The 23352-nt window shown below is 32.7% G+C and overlaps 1 protein-coding gene across 1 annotated transcript in view; it reads right to left on the bottom strand.

Annotated features, from left to right (window-relative positions):
* Positions 1 to 13300, bottom strand: part of LOC115883459 (T-cell leukemia homeobox protein 3-like) — a 99622-nt gene extending 86322 nt beyond the window's left edge. Inside the window, exon 1 of the mRNA XM_030901823.1 lies at positions 12724 to 13300. Within this exon, the coding sequence (XP_030757683.1) occupies positions 12724 to 13180 (457 nt within the window). The 5' untranslated portion in view covers positions 13181 to 13300. The remainder of the gene's footprint in view (positions 1 to 12723) is intronic.
* Positions 13301 to 23352: the final 10052 nt, after the last annotated feature.

The raw sequence follows: 23352 nt of genomic DNA, 5'->3' as shown, positions 1-23352 counted from the left end.
CTAGTCATTGATTAAAAAACGACCAAGTTTTCGAAAAAACGCTTAAACACGTATATTTTTTTTTTTTTTACATATTTTAAGATTTTTTAAAAATGTATACAGGGTGTTTCGAAAAATCTGGTCATTGATTAATCACGATCCTGCTTAAAGCGCTTGACGAAAAAAGCTGATTTTTGGAAAACAGATTGATTTTAGGGTGTAGAGGTTCGATAAGAAGGGATTTTTCGAAACTCAAATTCTAAGGGGGTGAAACTATCCGTCAAATATTAAAATATTCTTTATTTAAAAACCGGTGAGTTTTTCGGAAAAACTCTTAAACACGTATATTTTATTTTGATGTTTTACATATTTTAAGATTTTTTTAAATTTATACAGGGTGTTTCATAAAATATGACCATTGAGTAATCACGATTCTGCTTAAACTGCTTGACGTTTAAAGCTGATTTTTGACAAACGGATTGACTGTGGGATGTAGAGGTTCGATAAGGGGCGTTTCTCGAATCTCAAATTCCATGCAAGAGGGTGAAAACGCCCCTCAAATATTACAATATTTGTTATTTAAAAAACGGTTAGTCTTTCGGAAAACGCTTGGATAAGCATAATTTATTTCGTTTTTTACATATTTTGAAATTTTTTAAAAAATCATACAGGGTGTTCCAAAAAGTTGGGTAATTTCTTAACCACGATTCTGCTTAAACTGCTTGACGTAAAAAGCTTATTTTTGGCAAACGGATTTTTCGAAAATCAAATTCCAACGAGATGAAACTACCCCTCAAATATTACCAAGTTATATAATAATATCGCCATATTGTTTTTTCTCATGCTGACATAAATGTGAGAAAATTTTCTCCAGTTTGTATGTAAATGGAAATTCTTGCTTTGCTTTATCATCACCATTACAAATGATTAATTCGACGCGAACGAAGTCGCTGGTACACGCTAGTTCATTATAAATTTGAAAAGCTGTGAAATGGGCGATTTCTTAGCAATAATCATACAATAAGTCAATTGTCTCGATTTGAAGTTCTCATACGAAGGTTTCTGGACGTTTAACATATGAACTTGTCTCGGGGAAGAAGACTGCATTGTACTTCGTGCACATCTAAGCCTATTAGCGACATAATTTTTATCTCTCTCAATTTTTTTAAGCTATAGCGGATACAACTTGTAAACTTAAAACCATCTCTGCTAGAGTAGGTCACTGCCCACAGCCACCAGTCACATGGCGGATAGAGAGGAGGGCCCTAGGGGCCAGGGCCCCCCTTGGAATCTATAAATAAGGTTAAATTTTAAGCTTATGGGTTAAAATGGTGCTCTAAAAAGCATATTCTACATTACATTTTATTTGGGCCCCCCCTAAAATAAATTTCTGTATCCGCCTCTGACCAGTCAACAGACAATAATAATATGATTTTCTGTATAATGTAGTTTTTTTCCTCCAAAAATTCTAAATATTTTTTTTCCGCAAAAACGGTTAATGTTAGGTATAGACTGTTTGATATCAAAATTAATAAAATTTTACAGAGAATTTAGGTATGTAATAAAAAATAGGGATACCCATTTAAAACAAGAAAATTGCTGTCAACTTCCGCTATACTTCCGGAAGTGCCGCCATATTGAAAAAAAATTTAATCGATAGACCTCATTATGAAACAATAACGTGCAAAAAATCTCCGATCTCGATCTTATAGGTCTCTGTATAGAAACTTATAATGCACCCTCAGGCTGGGACACCCTGTATATTATTAATATAGGTTTATGTAGAGTTGTTTTTCCTTTTCGTCTTATAGCATTACAGGGTATTCAGTTAGTTATGTTCTTTGGCGATTATATGAAGAATATAGATTAAATTACTTGTTGCATTACAAAACTCAAAACCGTGACATGCTATGAAAGTCAGTGTTAATGGAATTCAAATTGTTTCTATCAATTTACTATTTCAATTATAGAAAATTATACTGCAAAAAATACTCTGCAAAGAATCTTCATTTTCTTCGTTTTATTTTTCTTCATTGTAACTCGTTACTGGCGTCATAAAATTATGGTATGTCAACTTTTTCTGATGACCAAAGCAATATCTTTCGCGGTTACAGAAAATATGAAAAACATGGCAAAATGACTTCGACAAACTATTTTGTTCTTCTTTGATTAGCAATGCAAAATAACCAGAAGCTTAGTAAGATTACAGAAATTGGACTTATTGTAGTTTGGTTTCGTTTGCACAGTGCAAGCATGATTTTAAATTGTTTATTTTTCTTTAAAATATTTTCGGATGTATCTACTTTATGATGACAAACTATTTTGTTCTTCTTTGATTAGCAATGCAAAATAACCAGAAGCTTAGTAAGATTACAGAAATTGGACTTATTGTAGTTTGGTTTCGTTTGCACAGTGCAAGCATGATTTTAAATTGTTTATTTTTCTTTAAAATATTTTCGGATGCATCTACTTTATATATCATAAAGGCTAAGCAGTCCAAAGACCGAGATCTGCCACAGTCTTGGAAAACACACCACAATTTTCCAAGCTGAGCTGTATGCTTTGAAACCTGGTGCTGGTAAAAGTAAAAAAAAAACTGCTGGTAGAACAACTATACACCGGGAAAACAGTAAGCATATCTTCGGATATAGCCAAGCCTCGTTGAAAGCACTTGAGCCGAAGAAAAGCACCTCTATGACGATTCTTCATTGTAGGAAACTACTCAATATATTATGAAATAGGAACAAAGTGCCTTCGCCAAAACATTCGCCATTCGTCGGCCCAGAAGAATGTCGCAAGAGACAGGCTCTGTGAACGGGTTAGAGGTGCCACGTTTTGGGACTGGAATGACAGTCCCGGACTGGAATTTGTCAAAAGAATCCTAGAAAGGCCATCCAAACGCATAACAGGAGAAGAATTAAAAGGCTGGCAGGAATGGAGCGCGTACGCTCACTGCAATATACAACGGGCCACTGCCGGCTGAGATCACACCTTCAGAGGATGGGACTGGTGGAAGACGCCAATTCTGTACGGAAGATGACAAAACAATGAAGCACGTTATCTGTAACTGCCCCTCAGGGAGCAGGACCAGGTTTGGAGTGTTTAGGTTAGGTTAGGTTTGGTTACCAAACCACGCTAGACCTATCAGACCTAGGAGACGTATAACCCTCGGACATAACAGCCTATGTTATAAAGTTGGGTCTTGAGAGTGAACTTAGTTTGTAGGAACTGAGCCTGAGGGAAGGGATTTGGAGATCTAGACTGTACTCTCTCACTAAGCCTAAGATTTTCAATTCGAATGTGAAGTCAGTATTGCTGTATGGTGCAGAGACCTGGAAAAATACATAGCCATTAATTAACAAACTCCAAGATTTGATAAACCGCTCTCTGTGAAAAATTGTAGGAATATTCTGGCTAAATACTATCAGAAATTAGGATTTATGGAGCTTGACCAATCAGAGGCAGGTGTATAACGAGATCAAACCTAGAAAATGGAGGTGAATTGGTCACACTTTAAGGCGAAGCGGTCACAATATCGCTGGCAGAGCTATGGATGGAATCTACAAGGCAGTAGAAGAACTGGTCGTTCAAGACACACATAGCAAAGGACAATTAAAAAGGAGATCGAAGCAATAAACCGATCATGGCGAGATGTCAAATGAATTTCCAACAACCGAACCCGCTGGAGAGCGTTTATTGAAGCCCTATGCTCCACGTAGGGGTAAAGGACAAAATGAAATGAAGAAACTGAACTACAATAGGCCCTCGCGGCCGCAGTGTATGGTCCCATCTAGAACCCACTCTTAGTAAATACAATACAATACAATCATAAAGGCCAATCAATAAATCTATTTTAAAACGTTACCTTAATTGATAAAACGTTTTTAATTTCCTACCTTATTTATAGACATAAAAATACGCAGCATTCAAACGTGTGTCACAACGCGAAACAAAAACACCGCATTAAATACATATATTCACCCACCGTGTCTGGTAATTCGCCGTCGTTAGACAAAGAGCCTCATTAATAAAATTGCTTGGGATACACCGTATAATCAGCATAAACGCGCTCCAACACATAGGCTTTCAATTTAATGCTTGTAATGTAATTTCCATCTGTGTTACCGGAATAAATTTATCTCCCTACGCCAAATATGACAAGTCGGTAGCCGGCCGCAGCTACGGAGCTCGTTATATTTATCGATCGATTGCCAATGTTGACCGCTTAGTTTTTTTTCCGATTCAGGATTAATGAATGCCTGATTGCGTGCTGGAGAATCGTTATAGAAGAGTGACACTACAGAGTCATAAAAGTAAAATCTTTAAGCTAGGTATGACTACTATGTAAAACAGGTGAAAAACAAAAAGACACGAGTCATAAAAGTAAAATAGCTGCGATTACTATGTAAAGCAGGCAAAAACACACGAGGTATAAGTATAGTTTAAACTATAGTTGCATACGCTTTTTTATACGCCTTACTCAAGAAACATCTTTGGACACATTTTAGGTAATGTTTCTAATAATCGTGTCTGTTTTTTGGAACAAAATGGAAATGGTATGCCACAAATAGGAAACATTTTCGAAACCTATATATTTTATATGCCTTTATTACATGTGTTTCTAATGTGGTCGCACTAGACGTTTTCTGAAATGTTTCGATGCGGAGTCAAAACTTTTAGAGGAAATGTTTCGAAACATTTTCTGCAATTTGTGTCCAAGATGTTCCCGTTTTCAGCAGTCACTGCTTGTAAATGTGGAGAAACAAAATACCAAACTGAAATAGTCTATATTTGTGTGTGGATTTCAAAATGACAACAACCATCAACAATGTCGACTTTCGCCATAATTTTTTTGGTCTTAAAATCTTTGTATTGAGGTATTCTCGCACAAAAAAAGTGTGGCAAAAGCAAATTCATCGTTTCATTTAATAATGTACTTTCATATTTCTCATGCCGCTTCTGTATATCATATTTGTTACTTCAAAAATATTTTTTTTGAAATATAAATTTTTTATTTTTATTTCTACGTCATGGTTCTGAAAATAAAAATATATAAATTAATGTAAGTAGAACGCGTTCTTATGAGTTTAACAGCTCAACAACCGATAAAAACATATATTTTTAATTAAAAACACTATCACTACCCAACATGGCCGTACTTTAATTCATTATTTTAGAAAATTGACATAGAGTCGGACACAAATCATCTACATTATATCATATTTGTGTCTAAAAAGAGAAACACCCGTGCTTCGAAAACGAATCGACAATAAATGGAAACATTGTTTTCAAAATGTTTCGATTTAGCACTATCTGTGTAGAAATTTCGAACTAACCTAACCTGTCAACAACGCCAATCAAAACTTCTGGTCAAAATAATTAAAATATTTTTATTTATTTATTGTGACACAATTAAAACATAAAAATATGTATTCCATTATGGAAAACAGGTAAAAAAAACGTTTACTAGTAACATTTTTCTTCGGTTTCCTGTTGGGTATGGGTAGTGGTTATTACATTTATTCCAATGTTATGACACTTATTCCTAAAATAAATTATCTCCGTAATGCGTATAATAAATTATTATAAAATCAATTTTTAATTCTGCATCTAAAATAAAAATAATACACAGGGTGTTGCATTTAAAAAATTTCAGATTAGCATTTTAAATATTGCGATGTTGGCGACACTATAAAAATTACCCCTGTATAAGATAATGGAAATTTTCCTTCGCGGGTTTATTCTGTTATCCTTGATGTTTAGGAAAATATAGCTAATTATTAATAAAGTTAAAATTCATTCTAGTTTTTAAATACTTTTCGGATATAGTGTTTTAACAAAAAAACAGTAAATAAGATATAGAATGGCAACACAAATAAAAATAGTGTACTATATGCAAAATTTTATGGTGAATCCAAATCTGTACAGAAAAATTGGGGGTGCAATTTAAAAAAAAACTTAAAAATTTTATCATAAGTTTTTTTGGCACCCCCAGTATACAAAAAAATAGTTTTAGTATATACTCCTTTATAGACTATGCACATCTGTATAAAACTATTTTCATATCTTCGATAACAACTTTCTCGCACTAACGGGCCACCCTGTATACCAACAAATGTAAGTCGCTCGTATATATAGTATATATTAATTTATTACAAACCGCAGAGACGGTCTCTCATTTGTTTTAATAAAACGTATGCATATTCATTTATATTTAATTCAAATATGTATAGCATTGTCAATTCTAGATGATATATGTGAGCTCAACATTTCTATATTTACATCCCCGTACATCATTAATCCTCAATATTACATTGAACTTCTATCTGTAAATAATAGTTTACTGTAAAATCAATATTTATAACGATAGAGCAAGCCTCATTAATAAAATTGCTGACTATGCGTCGTATAATCAACATAAACGCGCTGCCGAACACATAGCCTTTCAATTTAATGCTTGTAATGTAATTTGAGTAATTTCCGTCCATGTTACTGGAATAAATTTATTGTCCGGCGGCCGAATATGACAGGTGGGGGCGGCGTTGCAGTGGCGGCGGTCGATCGTTCATACCGCCATTGATCGCTCTAACAACGTCGCCCTTCGGTGGGGAAAAACAGCCCTTCCCCATTGGTTGATTAGTTTTTTTTCGGGGGATTAATGAATGTCCAATTGCGTGTTTAGACACGATAATGAGGGATTTGGGGGTGGAAAGGCATTAAGGGTGCGTTTTGTATGGAAACAGGAAAATTGAATTGTATTGACAGAAAGTGTAATTTTGATGTTTTGAGTTTTGTTTATTGTATTAAGTATTCCTTTCCAAACCAAGCCTCGAAAAATACATCAGCTTGTGCTACATGCGAGACATATATTTCGTCCGATACTAAAATTATTTTGAACTTGAATTGTCTCTTCACACATGGTTTGCAGTAACTGACTTAATTGTGTCACCCCTTCTATATTCTGTTGTGCGAGAGAAAGAGCTTTTAAGAAAGAGCTTTTACTCAGCTCTTTCGCTCTTGAATATCCATATGTAAAAGGAATATCAGAAAAAATCAGGCGAATAGCCAAACAATATAACTTTAAAACTGTTCGGGAAAAACTCTAGAAAGAAGCGTCTTAACAAAAACAAAGCCAGAAACATCAAAACAAGAGAAAAAGTGCATCTACTAGGTACCTTGTGAATGCAGTGAGTTCTGTATTGGAGAGACGAAACGTCCTCTAAATTGAATCTCATTATCGACCTAATTAGAACAAAAACATATACTTACAAAAGCTAAAATAATGAATGAACGAAAGGCACTTCATAAAAAAAAACATAATTTTAGAGTGGCCGTTTTTATATCAAGAAACAACAACATAAAAAATGTCTATACCTAAACAACAACATCTTTAACACTCCAAAATTAAAATTAGTTAAAATCCTCTATATAGGGACAGGATACTCAAACTTACAGTCTTGTATAATTTTTTTTATTTCAAATATTAAATATAAAAATAAAAATTTAAAATATTTTTTTTATACGAGACTGTGAGTTTGAGTCTCCTGTCCCTCTGTAGAGAATTTTACCTAATTATTATGTACTCACATTGAGTCGCTGAACGCTTACCAAAATTAAAATTTTCAAAAAAATACACTCAATTGAGCTATGTATAAATGTATAGTAAAATGTGTTCCTATGGTTCTTAGTTTATAAAAAAATATTTCTAATTAACTGTCATGTAATTAACTGTTAATATACCGATTTGGTCATTTTAGAAGCGTTGTAGCGTTTTTTTTTAAACCACTACCACTGCGAACGGCAGCTTTTCATCGGAGAGCAGTCGTGGATAAGGTATTTCACTAGAGAGAAAATTAATCAGTAATAATTAACAAAAGATATATAGATATTGGGCGCCAGGCGTGTACAGAGAAAGAAAACACAGTTGTATAATACTTAAAACTAATGACTATGTGTATTTATTCATGATGAATTCTGATGGTAAATAGCATTGTACAATTTTAATAATTATTATAGTGGTTATTTGTTGAGTAAAACTATGTATGTAAATAATATTAAATATGTTCTATGAAAAGACTATGAAAAAATACAATGCGTGTAACGTTATAGAAAATATAAGAAAAGTAGCATTACTTTATTTAAATTGTTAAATTTTATGCGGTGTTAAATCTGATGTGTTGCAACCTGTAGATTCTAGAATCTATGTCTCGTTATTCATCTGTTAATATAGCGCAATAATAATATCTATAGAAAGTAATACTATTACAAGGCGTAATATAATGAAACCTAAAATCTAAATCACATTGTAACTACTGCATCGACATAAATGTTCTTAATAATCTAACCACTAAATATAGTCTGTACGATATTATTTAAAATGTACGTTACTGTTTAAGACTGAAAATATTTTAGATGTTAAATGTAAAACTAGAACTTAAATATACACTTAGCTGTTCTTTATGTAACCTTGCTTCAAACAGTAGCAGCGATGTTTTGAGTTTTGTCTCTGTACTGTCTGTCGGCCATCCTGTTGGCCAAAACAACAAAAGGGGCCAGATTGAGGACACCGTGAATCACTACAGCCGTAGCTACTGACTAGGCTTAAAAATGGGAGTGAAGCAGCATGGGACTCAAGCTACATCCACGCTGTGGCACTTATATGTAAGAAAAAAATCATTCTTACTGGGGACACTCGTCCACAGGACATCTGTACATAAGATAATGTCTGTACATAAGACACTACCCGTACCTTGGACACAGTCTGTACCTTGGACACAGTCCGTACCTTGGACACAGTTCGTACCTTGGACACAGTCCGTACCTTGGAGCCTAAAAATATGAAACTCTTGTTTAAAACCAAACAAGGTCTAATAAACAAAATAAACCTACCTCGAAATACTTCCGAGGGCTCAATAAATAATAAACAACCTGTCCTTTCTTCCATGTGACATTCTGGAGGACAAAAGAAAAGGGACGCCAACGTGCCAGCAAAATACAAATACAAGTTGGGACATCCGTAACTCTACCCTAAAAATATTCAATAATAATATCGAATCTATAAAAGGTAATAACTATCTTTACCTGTAGCCTCGAAATAGCAGCTGATTCAGATTATACAGCAAGATTTAAATAATCACCATTTCTAAAAGCTGGGATACAACAGAGCGTCAAAACAAAGTGAGGTTAAGCACGGAGAGAGTTGACAGAAGCGATGTTGACAGCGCCTCCTCAGAGCGATAACAGGGTTGTGTCGAACGATAACAGGGTTGGCGACTAGGGAACGTAAAAATTACGCGTCAAATAAACTATCCGGCCTGAACGAGATGGAATCCGGTGATGATAGGCCAGACATCATATATTATATATAAAAAAGACATGTAACGAACTAAAAACGTTACAGCGTGGTCTGGATTTTAACGTGTAAGACAGTGATGTAGGCAGCTTAATGGAAACTCAAATGTATTAAAAAGAGATAAAAGTTGAGTTAATGCATTTCTTCTATGCGGTATTGCCGGATTTGGCATCAAAAGTCCAAACCACACAAGTAGGCGTTTATGGAAAATGTTGCATCAAGGGTTGGAACCGTATTTTTCACAATTAGTTACGCATTTTACTACGGATGTAATAGATTATGTTTAGCTTAGATATTATCTTCATTTCAGTAGTATACATGAAAGTTTTTAAACTAGTTTATATTTTTTTACACAAATTTTCCTACAAACGTAAAAACCGGTAACACTGTATGCCGCTTTTGATTTTGTCTCTCTGTCTGTCAACCGGTCATTTATATTACTCTCTATTCTCTGTCTTACACGTTAAAATCTATACCACACTTCGAAAATGACCAAATCGGTATATTGATTGGTAACACTTTAAATGAATAGCCTTGTAAAATATAGTGACCAGAACAACTAGCCAGTAATTAGTAAAATTTTATATTAATAAAATCTAAAATCAAAAAAGGTTAATCAGTTGCCAGAGTGACAAAAACGTCGAATTTGTTTTTTATCTTTCTTAGCAAATAATAAAAAATAACAAAATTTCTATGGAGATAATTAAAATCTATAAAATAGGTAAATATTTTCCTTTGGTATAAACTAATAAAACATTAGTTCACCACCGATCCACCAAAACTCTTAACTTTAAATACTGGATACGCGTTTCGTTAACAATGTCAACATCATTAACAGTTTATTAATTTTATTATTGTAGAATGTAGAATGTTTAGGAGAGGAGTTAATCGCGACCTTAGAAGAGATCTATTGTGTCCTCCCCTTTCTTCAGTTATAAAGAGTTATAACTCATCACACAGTCGCAGGGCTTTGACAAAAATCAGTATCTGAGACGGCTCCACATACCTTTCCATCTCCGACATCAGCAGTACCAAAGTTGGCACGAACGGTTGTCGCCTCGGCGGCGGCGCACGCAGTGATGAGGTGTTTTGGTGTTTCCCCATTTTCCCCACAGAATCTACATTCGCCCTTGTTTCTCAGCTTCAATCTACCAGATGCTCGTTGAGAAGACAATGTCCTATTAGAAACCCCGTGACCTTCCGATGATTGCACTTACTTAAATCAAGGAAAATCTTTGATTTTTCTCGGTCGTAAATTCTGAAAAATTTTTTCGAGTGTCTTAGACAGTTGGATAATTCCAGGTTATGGGTAGAGTCTTCCAGGTTCTTGAGTTCCAGTTTAAGTTGACCATTCCATTTAGAAACCAAAACAGTTCTGATCCAGTTAGTGGAGTGTTCGCTCCTTTTCTAGCTAGATTGTTTGCCTTTTCATTTCCTTCTATACACACAAATATTCCTATCCCTGCTATTGCATTGTTTTTGGAAGCATCGGTATACCACAGTTTTGTAATTACCTAACGGTAATTACAAATTAGATTGGTATATTTACAAAGTTAGTAGTTAAAAATCAAACAACAAAACATAAAACCTTTTTCATAATATACTATCTAAAGATAGTATAGTTAGTAATTTGAATAAGTAAGAAAATTACTGATTCAGATCAAATTCTAAAACAAACTACGAAAAGAAAAGGAACAGACGCATTGTTAATAATTAACGGTTCAACACTACCAATGATTATTTAAGGTTGCGCATATTTTTGGACTCTTAAAACTGGTTTGGAGCCGTTACCTGCTAAAAATATTTTAATATTTCCTAAACGGTGGCTATGAGTAAAACAACTCCGTTTAGATCATTATGATGCAGAGCATGTCAACTTCTTTGAAGTGTGATCAGTTGTACAGAGAAATGGAAATAGTACTGTAAAGTATCAGGACTGTATGCGATGGATTTAATAAAATTTTGCTCTTGTTGTCACAATATAAGAATTTATGATACTCATTTATTACTTTATGGTTATATTATAATATCCTGCTAATTATAACTTAATTAATTACCATCTGGAACTTAAGTAAATGTTACAAATATATGATAATATGATTAGTTATGGTTTGTTTCATTAGTCAAATAGTATAAATTATTGAAAATAATAAATCTTTCAAAGTCATGTTCTTGCTGAACTGAAATTGTAATAAATATATAATATTTATAATATCGATAATATTTTTTATAATAGTTAATAATAAGGCAAAAATATACTATTATTTACTTAAAACAATGTAATAGACTCAAATAAATATCAAGCAGCTTAGATTCAAGCAGTTTATATTTGCTAAAGGTATCGACCAGAGCAGAATAAAAACTTTGAACAGGAATCAAATGAAGATAAAGTGGATTAAAAATTAAAAAAAAAATACTATTAGTAATACAGTAATAATTAGTATAATATAATTTTGTGAATTTATCTCCATATGCCTTGTCGTATCAGGCCAATAGGTACTAATTACCAATAGGTATTAATATAAAAAAAAACCAAACCACATCGAATTTTAATAAACACTGATTTCCAAATTATTAAAAAAATATTGTTAAATCCAATCTTCAAATTAAGTAATAATTACAAACAAATAAAAGTGAAAAGATCTACCTAAAATTTATGGTAAACAAGCATAGAGGTCTCATGTTGCATACTGCAGATACTTTTTTATTCTCGCATGTGTTTACTGGCAGTTAAGTTAATTGCTGTGACAGTTGTGACTGAATGTTGTTTATTAATTGCGATATAAATTTCGTTTTTTATTATATCATATATATTTGTGTCTTTTATTGTTGTGCATTATCGGTACTAATAGTGGTTTGTGTTGGTCAACTGCGCATTGTAGTTTTCTATCTGCTATATTAGGTACTATAAGAAATCAAAAACTTATTAAGTTACTTAGGCCTGCAAAACGATAAAGGTATTAAAATATAATTATAGATTAAGTATTTTATCATTTTGGCTATGAGTTACATAAACATTTTGCCGTAGCAGCAAAAGCTTCCGATGGGAGTCCCACTTTATGATATAATACAATAATTAAGTACCTACTGTATTACCAAATAAAAATAGAGGAACTTGGGCTAATACATTTGTATTTCTTAATTTTTCCATATTATTTAATAAAATATGATCATACTTTGATTTATTTTAAGATAATTATTATTTTGTATAGTAGTATACCGTAAAAATTGAAAAAATCTAAATATGTTCCAAAAAGTTAAAAGTTAAAGCTAATAAATGGAGCAAATGAGATTATGGTGCGCAGGTTGTTTGATATATCTCTATAATTACAATAGGCAGTTATAAAGACAATAATGTGTGGATTTTAATATTTCTAAAGATTTAAACCTACCTGCCAATCTGTCCTTGACAACTTGCGACGCAAAAGCCGCCGCTGCCGCCGACCTCTGCAAAACGGGATCCAAACTCAGAGTCCACGGATTAAAAACCGCCGTGGTAGCTGGGGGACTTCCCGGACCCCCCAGCGGCCTGTGAGCGGGCACTCGCAACACCCCCTGAGGGTAAAACCCGGACGGTACCAGTCCACTGAACGCACCCCTCTGCTGAAAGAACCCCGCTGGAGTTTGGTACAATGTTGCCGTGTCAGTTTCAGGCTTGTGATCAAAGTCCTTCCCCAACAAATTCGAAATACTGAACGGTAGAGCGCTTTTGGTGGAGGTATGTGAGGAGGTCTCATTGTCCGGACTGCTACAGCGACTCCTGGCATCACTATCACTCCGTGATAACCGCGAATCCGTGTCCAAAATGTTTATTTCGTGGTCTTCCTCCATTAATTCCCGATCAGACATATTTAAAAAAACTTGTTATAACGCGTTAAGAATCAGAGAAACAACATGATTTCGAGCGTTATAATTCACCTGCGGTCTGTAACGAATGGGAAAAAATCAGGATGCGGCTCGAAAGGACCGGGCAGGACCAACTTGCACGAACGACCGCCGTGCACTGGCGGCCGAACGAACCGTTGCCATGGCATCGACAACGTAGTTAACGCCGATCCAATCATTGGCCAGATTGCCGGCAGTGGCTCCACCCCTGCTATTTCCCATTGGATTAAACTGATTCGGGCTAAATTGAATATCTTTCTGTTAATTTTTTTGGGGTGCAGGTAAGCGGTTTCGAGGTTCGTTCGGCTAAAGTTGCCCAGTCTTTTTATAAGTACAAACCTATTTGTTCCGTATAAAATACTTTATTAAAAGGACATAAGCTAGTAAAAGATTTATAAAAAAACTGTATCTAAATTTTGATAGCTTTACTTCTATACCTCAATGTATTCACAGTGTAATTTTAGATATAATTATTGGTATTTAATACTCAAAACGTCTAATTCCGAGTCACCGTGTCAACAATGCAAATATTTTATCTTCGTTTTAATTTTAATCCTTCAGAATTGTGAAATGTTATCCTTATATAAGTCTAATTCAGAGGGGAATTAATGAAAAATTATGATAATCCTAAAGAATACAGTTGGGTTTGGAACCTTTGGCGTTACAACAGCAAAATAATACAAGTCCAGTTCACTACAATACATCAAACCACTTTTATTTAATGATTAAAACTCAGTTTTAATCATTATGAATAGTCAAGACTAAGTTATCGGTAATATCATTTTAAGTTATACCGGGTGCGTCTCTCAAGTGGCTCACTCCTATTACTTTTTTATTTTGTTAAGATAAAAAACGAGATTTGGTATGTTAGTTTATGACATTAATTAGGATTGAATGACGTATTCAATAGTTTTTGGTCACTTCCTGTTTCATCGAAAATTACTACAACTTTTGATTTTTAAATGGCACCGTTGGTATATTTCTACTTTACTCGATAAAAAATGACACTCTGAATAGAATGATATATCATATGTTAACTTTTGATATTTTCGCATATAGTATATTTGAAATTGTAAAATGTGGTTCATAACGACAATTTGACTCGAAATACCAAGTGTGTGGTACCAAATTATTCGTAAAAATATGCGTTGTCCAAATATGCTAATGAGACACCATTGTACAATTTGAAAAAATTGAAATATGATTTGGGCCTCTTTTAACCGGCTAAGATAAGATATAAAAAACATTAGATGATTAAAAATTTCATAGGTTTTTTCACTCTAGGTTGAAGTTTAAAATGCGTTTTTTTAAGCGAAAATGTTAAAAGTTGGCATATCATATGTCATTCTATTGAAAGTGTCATTTTCTTTCCTTAAAAAAGTTGAATACGTCAATCAATCCTAATTTATGTCATATACTAACAAACCAAATCTCGTATTTTTATCTGAAAAAATAAAAAGTTATAGGAGTGAGCCACTTTTGAGACGCACCCGCTATATTAATGATATGCTGATTATACTAACATGGTTAACAAAATGGGTCGTAATACTTAATGTTTTATTTTTCCGAAAGCTATTTTTACCGAAATTTGAAATCAAAAGATGGCGTTAAGGATTATAGTTTCTTGTTTTTATAACAGGAAATACATACATAAGTTTAAGAAATCTTTTAGATACTTCTAGAGCATTTAAATAAATACTTCTAGAGCAATTATATTCAATCAAACAAATGTTAGCAATTTCTCTAACAACTTGGGCAAATTCTGGATAACATAAATTTAAGCCTCATATGAGGTACAATTTATTCCGAACCGGCTGGTCATAAACTGATGTTTTTGTACCACAATAGGTTTAAAGCGGCAATCGACCTTAGCTGAAAAAGGTAATTTTAACAATTTTTTTAAAAAGTAAATAATGGATAGTATTTACTTTTTGCAGAGTACATTTAAAAAAATATGCTAAAAGAACATACGGTTAGCAAGAAATTGCATATCCTAGTGGTTGGATAACGGATGTTTTTTAGATGCCATGAAGCATTTCATAAATTTAGTAAAGCTAACTGCAATATCTATGCCTGATATAGATGGTTCAGAGCAGGATAACCATAAAACGCATATCAGTTCAATTTGTTATGTTAGATAGGAAAAATGATACACGCATCTTCTCCGCAGTGGAGAGGCATCCCAAGTAGCATCTATCTGACTTCGAACTAAATCTGACCTGAAGCGACGTCAGACTTTGTGCAAATATAGGTCGTGTGCTGGTGATACGACCAGTGACGTCGCTTTCCTATTAAAAGCGACGTCGTTGGATCCGAGTCGGTAAATCCAACGATGTCGACCGACAAAATAACAACTTTTTTTTATTAATTTCCCATTACGTACTATTTTTATTAATTTTCCAACGTCGTTCCCTCGTTGGCATACACGACGTACATATACTTGAACTAGCCCGACGTCTACCCGTTGTCCAAATGGGATACGTCTCACTGATAATCCCTAAAGTAACGTCCAATTATATTTTGTTGTATTTTATGTTCATATTTATAACCTAATTTACGTATCTCTATTTACGTCCGTAAATACAACCCATTATGTAGCATTTTGGGGCCTAATAGATATCATGAACATAACCTAATAAAAAGTTTTTGTAAACAAACTTAATTTTTTTATTATGCCTAAAAAAACACTAAAAAGGCATTTAGACATCTGCAGTATTGTTAGCATGATGCCCTATAGATATGCCGGTAACTTTTGCAGTACAGTTGTATTTTAACCAGTTCTTTTTATCCGGAAGAGATGCTGCATTATACTGGTGCATCTTAATTTCTTTTTTTAGCTTAAGAAACCAGCTTCCTCCCACATGTGAGGTACTTGTTCCAATTCTTTTAGATTTTGTATATATCTATTTTATCTATCTTAAAAAAAGTGGCTGCCCATTTGTTTAAGGAGAAAACAAAAACTAAAATATAATTGCACAAATTCACAAATCACTGATACGCAAAGTGAGGTTACGCGTACGAAACCGTTGAACCGTCAACCGTCAAACATTTTTTGACAACAAACAATTGACCTATCATAGACCAATAACAGACAACGTCGGGAATCGTTTACCAGGAATAAGAAAAATTATATGCTCTGTGGCCGACGACAGATGCTCCTACGTATGCCGACCGATCGCAAATTTTACGTGGCGTACGTTGGAATTATATACGTCATAATACGATTGCCGGTCGTCCGGTTTGATGACTTCGGTCGTATGAGACGACTAATATTGGAGACCCAGTCGGGATTGGTATATGGATAGTTCATATTAAGTCGGACACAGAAATCCGCCATTCTTAACAAGTATCCGATTGTCAGCCATTTTAAAATCGTTTTTTGTTTTGAAAATTTATATTCACATTCCGATTTCTAGTAGAATAGTATTTATAAGGTTGAGTTTGGGGTGAACCACAGTAGAGTTTTATGATTAAACCATCTAGAAAATAAAAAAAAATATATTTTGCGAGTTACTCTTTTATAGATATTTTTATTTCAAAAATCTACCTAATTTTGAAGGCGCTCGTTGTTTTCCGGAGTATTTCAAACAGATATATCAAAAAAGTGACTTCCATTGATAAAACTGATGTCTGGATTAATGATTCAGAATTATTATAATATGAAATTAGGTAGGCACTTATATTCGAGAAGTGATTATGAATCCATTTGTAATTAGGTAGTTTGTTAGTAGCGAATTTGAAACCAAACGTAACGTAAGTGCTTAGCGACGAATTTTAAGTAACTGAAATCCAACGTAATATGACGTTGGTAATTCGTAGAATTACATCATCCCCTATTAGGTCAGATACCCACGCGACGTCGAGGCGACCCGAATTTGTATTCCCCATTTAGGTGCAAATAAGGGTCGTCAGGCGGTCGACGCGACGCGCGACGTTGGTACCCGACGTCGCCTAGGGTTTATTGAACGCGACGTATATCCGGTGTTAGATAACATCCAAATGCTACTTGGGATTGACTACAATCATTAGATGTTTATGTATAGACCCTTTAAAGCCATGTATAGAACAACAATGGATTATTGGATGTTGTTAAAACAAGAAAAATTATATGTTTTCTTCATGCATATCAGCAACAAACAAAACAAATGTACTTTTAGCAACCAGAATACACAAAAACAAAAGTTTCTTCTCTGAAGATGCTTTTATGTCCTCATAAAATTTTGTTGAAATATGCTGGGATTAACCAAGAGAGATCATAAAATAATAGAGTGGATACGACAAAAGACCCAGGTAATAGATGTCATCCACAGAGCGAAATCCCTCAGCAAGTAGAGACCTAGAGGAAGACCGAACCTGAGATGGGACCATGATATTAGGAAATTAGCAGGGATATCATGGGCCCGCATGGCGAACAATATAGACAACAATGGTCCCAATTACAAAGAGAGTATGTGAGGAAGGCTACACCATAATTGGAAATGGTTGAATAAGCTGAAAATGATGATGATGGCTGATGAACCGTATCCAATCACTTTACAATGGTTTGGGGCTACTGCTCAGCAGTAAACATTTAGTGTCCATAAAACATTTCTTTAATGGTAATGTTTTACAGACCTGTTTTCAACATTTAATTCCTCCATTACACCTAAATTTACGACTGTAAATATTGTAATATATGTCCTGATTAGTATTTTCTTTCTATTTATATTTATACAAATTTATTATTTATTAGTAATGCCAAAACCTGGAATCTTTATAAATTCATATAATTCTGCCGTTCTAGTCACGGGCAAATCGCGGGCAACTTACAGCGAACGAACGCAGTTGAAGCAAGCCGGAGCCAAGTGTTTTGTTTCAGGAATTAATTGTCATTTTTTTAAGGCGAACCTCTTTGCTTTTGTTTCTCGTCGGAGCCATTTTGATTTTCCTAGAATCGCTGTCCAATTATGCTCGTTCAGCTGTTTAATAAATGAATTAGGCCCGTTTTTCCCGAGTCGGAATTAACAGACGGACAGACTGCCGCCCCATCTGACGGCGAACGTTCGCCTTTTTAATATTATTCCGTGCCGCCGCCTGGAAATATTCGAGTCTGAGAAGTTGGAACAATTTCCATTTTAAAGGGTAGTTAGCTTCTAAATTTAATTTGACTGAGGAATCTGTGTTTTTGCGCCGCCTGCTTTAGAAATGTAACTTTGAATAATTTATTCGAATAAAGATCTAAAACAGTAACTGGCAGTCGTAACAACAGTCGTTGTGACAAATTTGCTTTGGTTTTGTTTAGAATGACGTAATGAGGACGAATGGCCCTCATAAAATTAGTGACAAGAATTTGTCACTAATATTAGTAGATAAAATAAACTCTAATTGTCAGATATGTGCTTATGGTCTATTCTAGCCTAAACAACTCATTACTATAGTCAGATCTCACGATCTCAGAATATTTGACAGTTATTTTCTTGCATTTTAATTGAAAAATAGACAGAAATTTTTGTCACATTTTAGATGTCGCCTGTCGAAATAATCCTATCTCTCGTTGGACAACGTAATTGGTAATTGGATACATGCTTGTTATCCAACACATAACAGCCAGGCCACATTAGTGAAGGTAAAAAATGGAATGAATTTTAGAATCAAGTATTTTGTATTCGAATATATTTGAGAATCAAATATATTTATAATATTTTTAAATTCGAATTCGTTTGAAAATCGATTACTATCAAATGTTTATCAATTGCAATACTCTTGGGAATCGAATACATGTCGAATCTTTTTGAATTCGAGTACTTTTGATAATCGCATACATTTCGAATGTTTTCAATTTGAATACTTTTGAGAATCGAATATATTTCGAATTTTTTTGAATTTGAATACATTTGAGAATCGAATACTTTTCGAATGTTTTTCAATTCGGATACTTTTGAGAATCGAATACTTTTCGAATGTCTTTTAATTCGAATACTTTTGAGAATCGAATACATTTAGAATATTTTTCAATCTGAATACTTTTGAGAATCGAATGCATTTAGAATATTTTTCAATCTGAATACTTTTGGGAATTGAATTCGAAACTTTTGGGAATACATTTCGAATGTTTTTCAGTTTTAATACTTTATTTTTGAGAATTGTATACTTTTCGAATATTTTTCAATTCGGATACTTTTGAGAATCGAATACTTTTCGAATGTCTTTTAATTCGAATACTTTTGAAATCGAATATTTTTCAATTCGAATACTTTTGAGAATTGGATACTTTTCGAATATCTTTTAATTCGAATACTTTTGATAATCGAATACATTTCGAATATTTTTCAATTTTAATACTTTACTTTTGAGAACTGAATACATTCTTTCGAATCTTTTTCAATTCGGATAATTTTGAGAATCGAATTCTTTTCGAATGTTTTTCAATTTGAATACTTTTGAGAGTTGAATATATTTCAAATCTTTTTGAATTAGAATACTTTTGAAAATCGAACACAAATTTCTAATCTTTTCAAATTTGAATAAATTTGAGATAAAAACCAATACATTTCAAATTTTTTCGAATTCGAATCTTTCCGGTTTCAAATCCTTTTAAATTCGAATACTTTTGAGAATCGAATACATTTAGAATATTTTTCAATCTGAATACTTTTGAGAATCGAATGCATTTAGAATATTTTTCAATCTGAATACTTTTGGGAATTGAATTCGAAACTTTTGGGAATACATTTCGAATGTTTTTCAGTTTTAATACTTTATTTTTGAGAATTGTATACTTTTCGAATATTTTTCAATTCGGATACTTTTGAGAATCGAATACTTTTCGAATGTCTTTTAATTCGAATACTTTTGAAATCGAATATTTTTCAATTCGAATACTTTTGAGAATTGGATACTTTTCGAATATCTTTTAATTCGAATACTTTTGATAATCGAATACATTTCGAATATTTTTCAATTTTAATACTTTACTTTTGAGAACTGAATACATTCTTTCGAATCTTTTTCAATTCGGATAATTTTGAGAATCGAATTCTTTTCGAATGTTTTTCAATTTGAATACTTTTGAGAGTTGAATATATTTCAAATCTTTTTGAATTAGAATACTTTTGAAAATCGAACACAAATTTCTAATCTTTTCAAATTTGAATAAATGTGAGATAAAAACCAATACATTTCAAATCTTTTCGAATTCGAATCTTTCCGGTTTCAAATCCTTTTAAATTCGAATAGTTTTGAGAATCGAATAGGTACACTTAGAATTTTTTCGAATTCGAATAGTTTTCAGAATCGAATACTTTTCGAACGTTTTTCAATTTGAATACTTTTGAGAATCGAATACATTTCGAATGTTTTTTAATTCGAATAATTTTGAAAATCGAATACGTTTCGAATATTTTTCAATTCGGATACTTTTGAGAATCGAATACATTTTGAATGTTTTTCAATTCTAATACTTTTGAGAATCGAATATATTTCAAATCTTTTCGAATTCAAATACTTTTCAGAATCGCATACATTTCAAATGTTTTCAATTTGAATACTTTTAAGAATCGAATATATTTCAAATCTTTTGGAATTCGAGTACTTTTGAGATTCGAATACATTTCGAATATTTTTCAATTCGGATACTTTTGAGAATCGAATACATTTTGAATGTTTTTCAATTCTAATACTTTTCGGAATCGAATACATTTCTAATGTTTTCAATTCGAATACTTTTGAGAATCGGATATACTTCAAATCTTTTTGAATTTGAATACTTTTGAGAATCGAACAAAAATTTCGAATCCTTTCGAATTTAAATATTTTTGAGATAAAAGCTAATACATTTCAAATATTTTCGAATTCGACTACTTTTCGGTATCGAATACATTTCAAATCCTTTTAAATTCGAATACTTTTGAGTATCAAATACATTTCAAAATCTTTTTGAAAATTAATACTTTTGAGAATCGAATACATTTCGAAAATACAACATTTCGAATGTTTTTGAATTAGAATTCTTTTAAAAATCGAATACATTTTAAATCTCCTGAAATTCAAATACGTCTGAGAATCAGAATATTACTAATTATTATCTTTGCTGTTTATCAAATTCAACTTTGAATGCTCACAAATCTCTTTTTCTAATTAAAATTTTCTGGTTCTGATCTGTTTAGCCTTAAAAATTTTTGAATTATTACATTGTAATAATTGCCAAAATGTAGGTGCTTACAGTCAGCCCTAAGTAGATCTATATGTTTTAAAGAAATATGAATGTCTAATGTTTAACATATAGGGGGGGGGGGTATTCCTGTAGGTATTCTTTATTTTATTTTTTTTTTCATTATTTACAAAAGTCGAGTCTAAAAGTCTTTAACTTTTTTTTAAATGTTTGAATATTCTGATGTATTCAAATGTGGTTGGCTGTGAAATTGTGTTTATTAAATAAAAAGTAAAAGCTTTTTGCTAAACACCTGCTAATAGAAAAATAACAAATTCATTTTTATTAAAATATTAGCTTCATTGCTAACTCTTCCCCAATTATCAACTCGATTAGTAGTAATAAGCTCTCACCCGGCAACTCCCTTTTCCATAAATCATCTGTGCTCCTGCAGGAACTTCCGAACTGCTCCCGCAGGCGAATCCATTAAATTTTATCGCGTATCTGGACTGTGTGTAAGTCGTCTGCCATAATTGGCGCCCTAAGTTAAAAAGGGTTGCGTTAAATATTTAATAGGTGCTCTTCTCGCGCCTCGCGCCGGTCTCTGTCAGGGGAGTGGAAGCTAATTATTTAAACGGAAGTGATTTGTGATTGAAATATTATACGATAATAACTAAAATTAAATTCCCGTCTAGTTTTCAGTATTTTTATGAAGTTAATTAATTATATAAACTACAGAACTACAGAAAGTTCAGAAAATTGGGCGCATGTTTCCAAAATGTATTAGACAATGTGTCTAATGATGAGTTCCAAACCTATAGCCATTATGTTAAAATTTATATATTTAGCTATATGATAAAACGCATCCCAAATAATAAATAAGTATTCAGCAAGAACTTTCTAGGATATATTGGAACAAAAAATGTAGTCACTGAAATATAATTTTTTAATATTTTTAGAAAAAAAGGTCTGAAAACTACTTCAAAGCATCTCGAACCTTAGAAATCAGTTTGATCAACAGGGAAATGAAACTAATAATCTTGAAACGAACAAATAACCATCAGAACTATATTTTGATGGAAAAAATAATCAAAATGTCCTCGAAACAAAGATTTTTTTTAAATTAATGTATTTTAAAAAAAATTTCATGTTATAACAAAAAAAGTCAAATTAACAGGAGACTTTCCGGTTTTTCTATAGGAAGTAGAAAGTAACTTTAAAATTTTAACTATTCCGATGCAGAATTGCGACAGGAAGAAAAATGCTTGAGAACAACATTATTTGTTCTCTTGAAAACATATCAGAAAAGTTTCCAAAATATGTTTGTTTTTAATGTGTATGACAATTTTTTTACTTATGTGTTTTTATAAGAAATAATATAAGAATTGCGTTTCATTTAGAAAAACATATAGGTATATTTATAATAACAGTATAAAGATGTGTTCCCTTTTTTTTATTAAAAAAAGTAAACAAAATTATTATTTGTCCAGTGCGCCAGAGACCCAAAAAATATTTGAACACCGGCCTGCGACTTCCTCCCTACGTCACTGCCAAACACTTATTTAAAAATTTTGTTAGCCAATTTAATATTCAGCAGATGATTAGGGTCGCATCTTCTCAACTCTGATATGCATCATGATAACATGGATAGCAAAACATGCGTCCACTGATTAAATACATGTCTTGGCGTTTGTATACTATCTTTGTAAAATTTTCTGTTTTTGTACCAAATATTTCCTACCTACTTATTTTTTTTAATTCTTTATCAATCCACTATTTTTTATTTACTATTTCTATTTTTATATACCATTTCAGAGAATAAGTTTCTACGCTACAATAATTATTTATACTTACATCACTATTCGTTTATGTTCCAATTAGGTATTTATCGAAGTTTTGTTCTTTCTTTGGATAGAAATTGTAACGAAAATATTTTCGTTACATTTTTCCTTTTATATCGTTTATCCGTTTTTTTTTTATATATTATCGATTTTTTGCGGAACCTCGA

This window comes from Sitophilus oryzae, unplaced genomic scaffold (assembly GCF_002938485.1).
Source record: "Sitophilus oryzae breed Bouriz unplaced genomic scaffold, Soryzae_2.0 scaffold_1903_pilon_pilon, whole genome shotgun sequence".
Classification (NCBI taxonomy): Eukaryota; Metazoa; Arthropoda; class Insecta; order Coleoptera; family Curculionidae; genus Sitophilus; species Sitophilus oryzae.
Note: the sequence above shows the minus strand (reverse complement) of the source record. Positions and strands in the feature narration are given on the sequence as shown.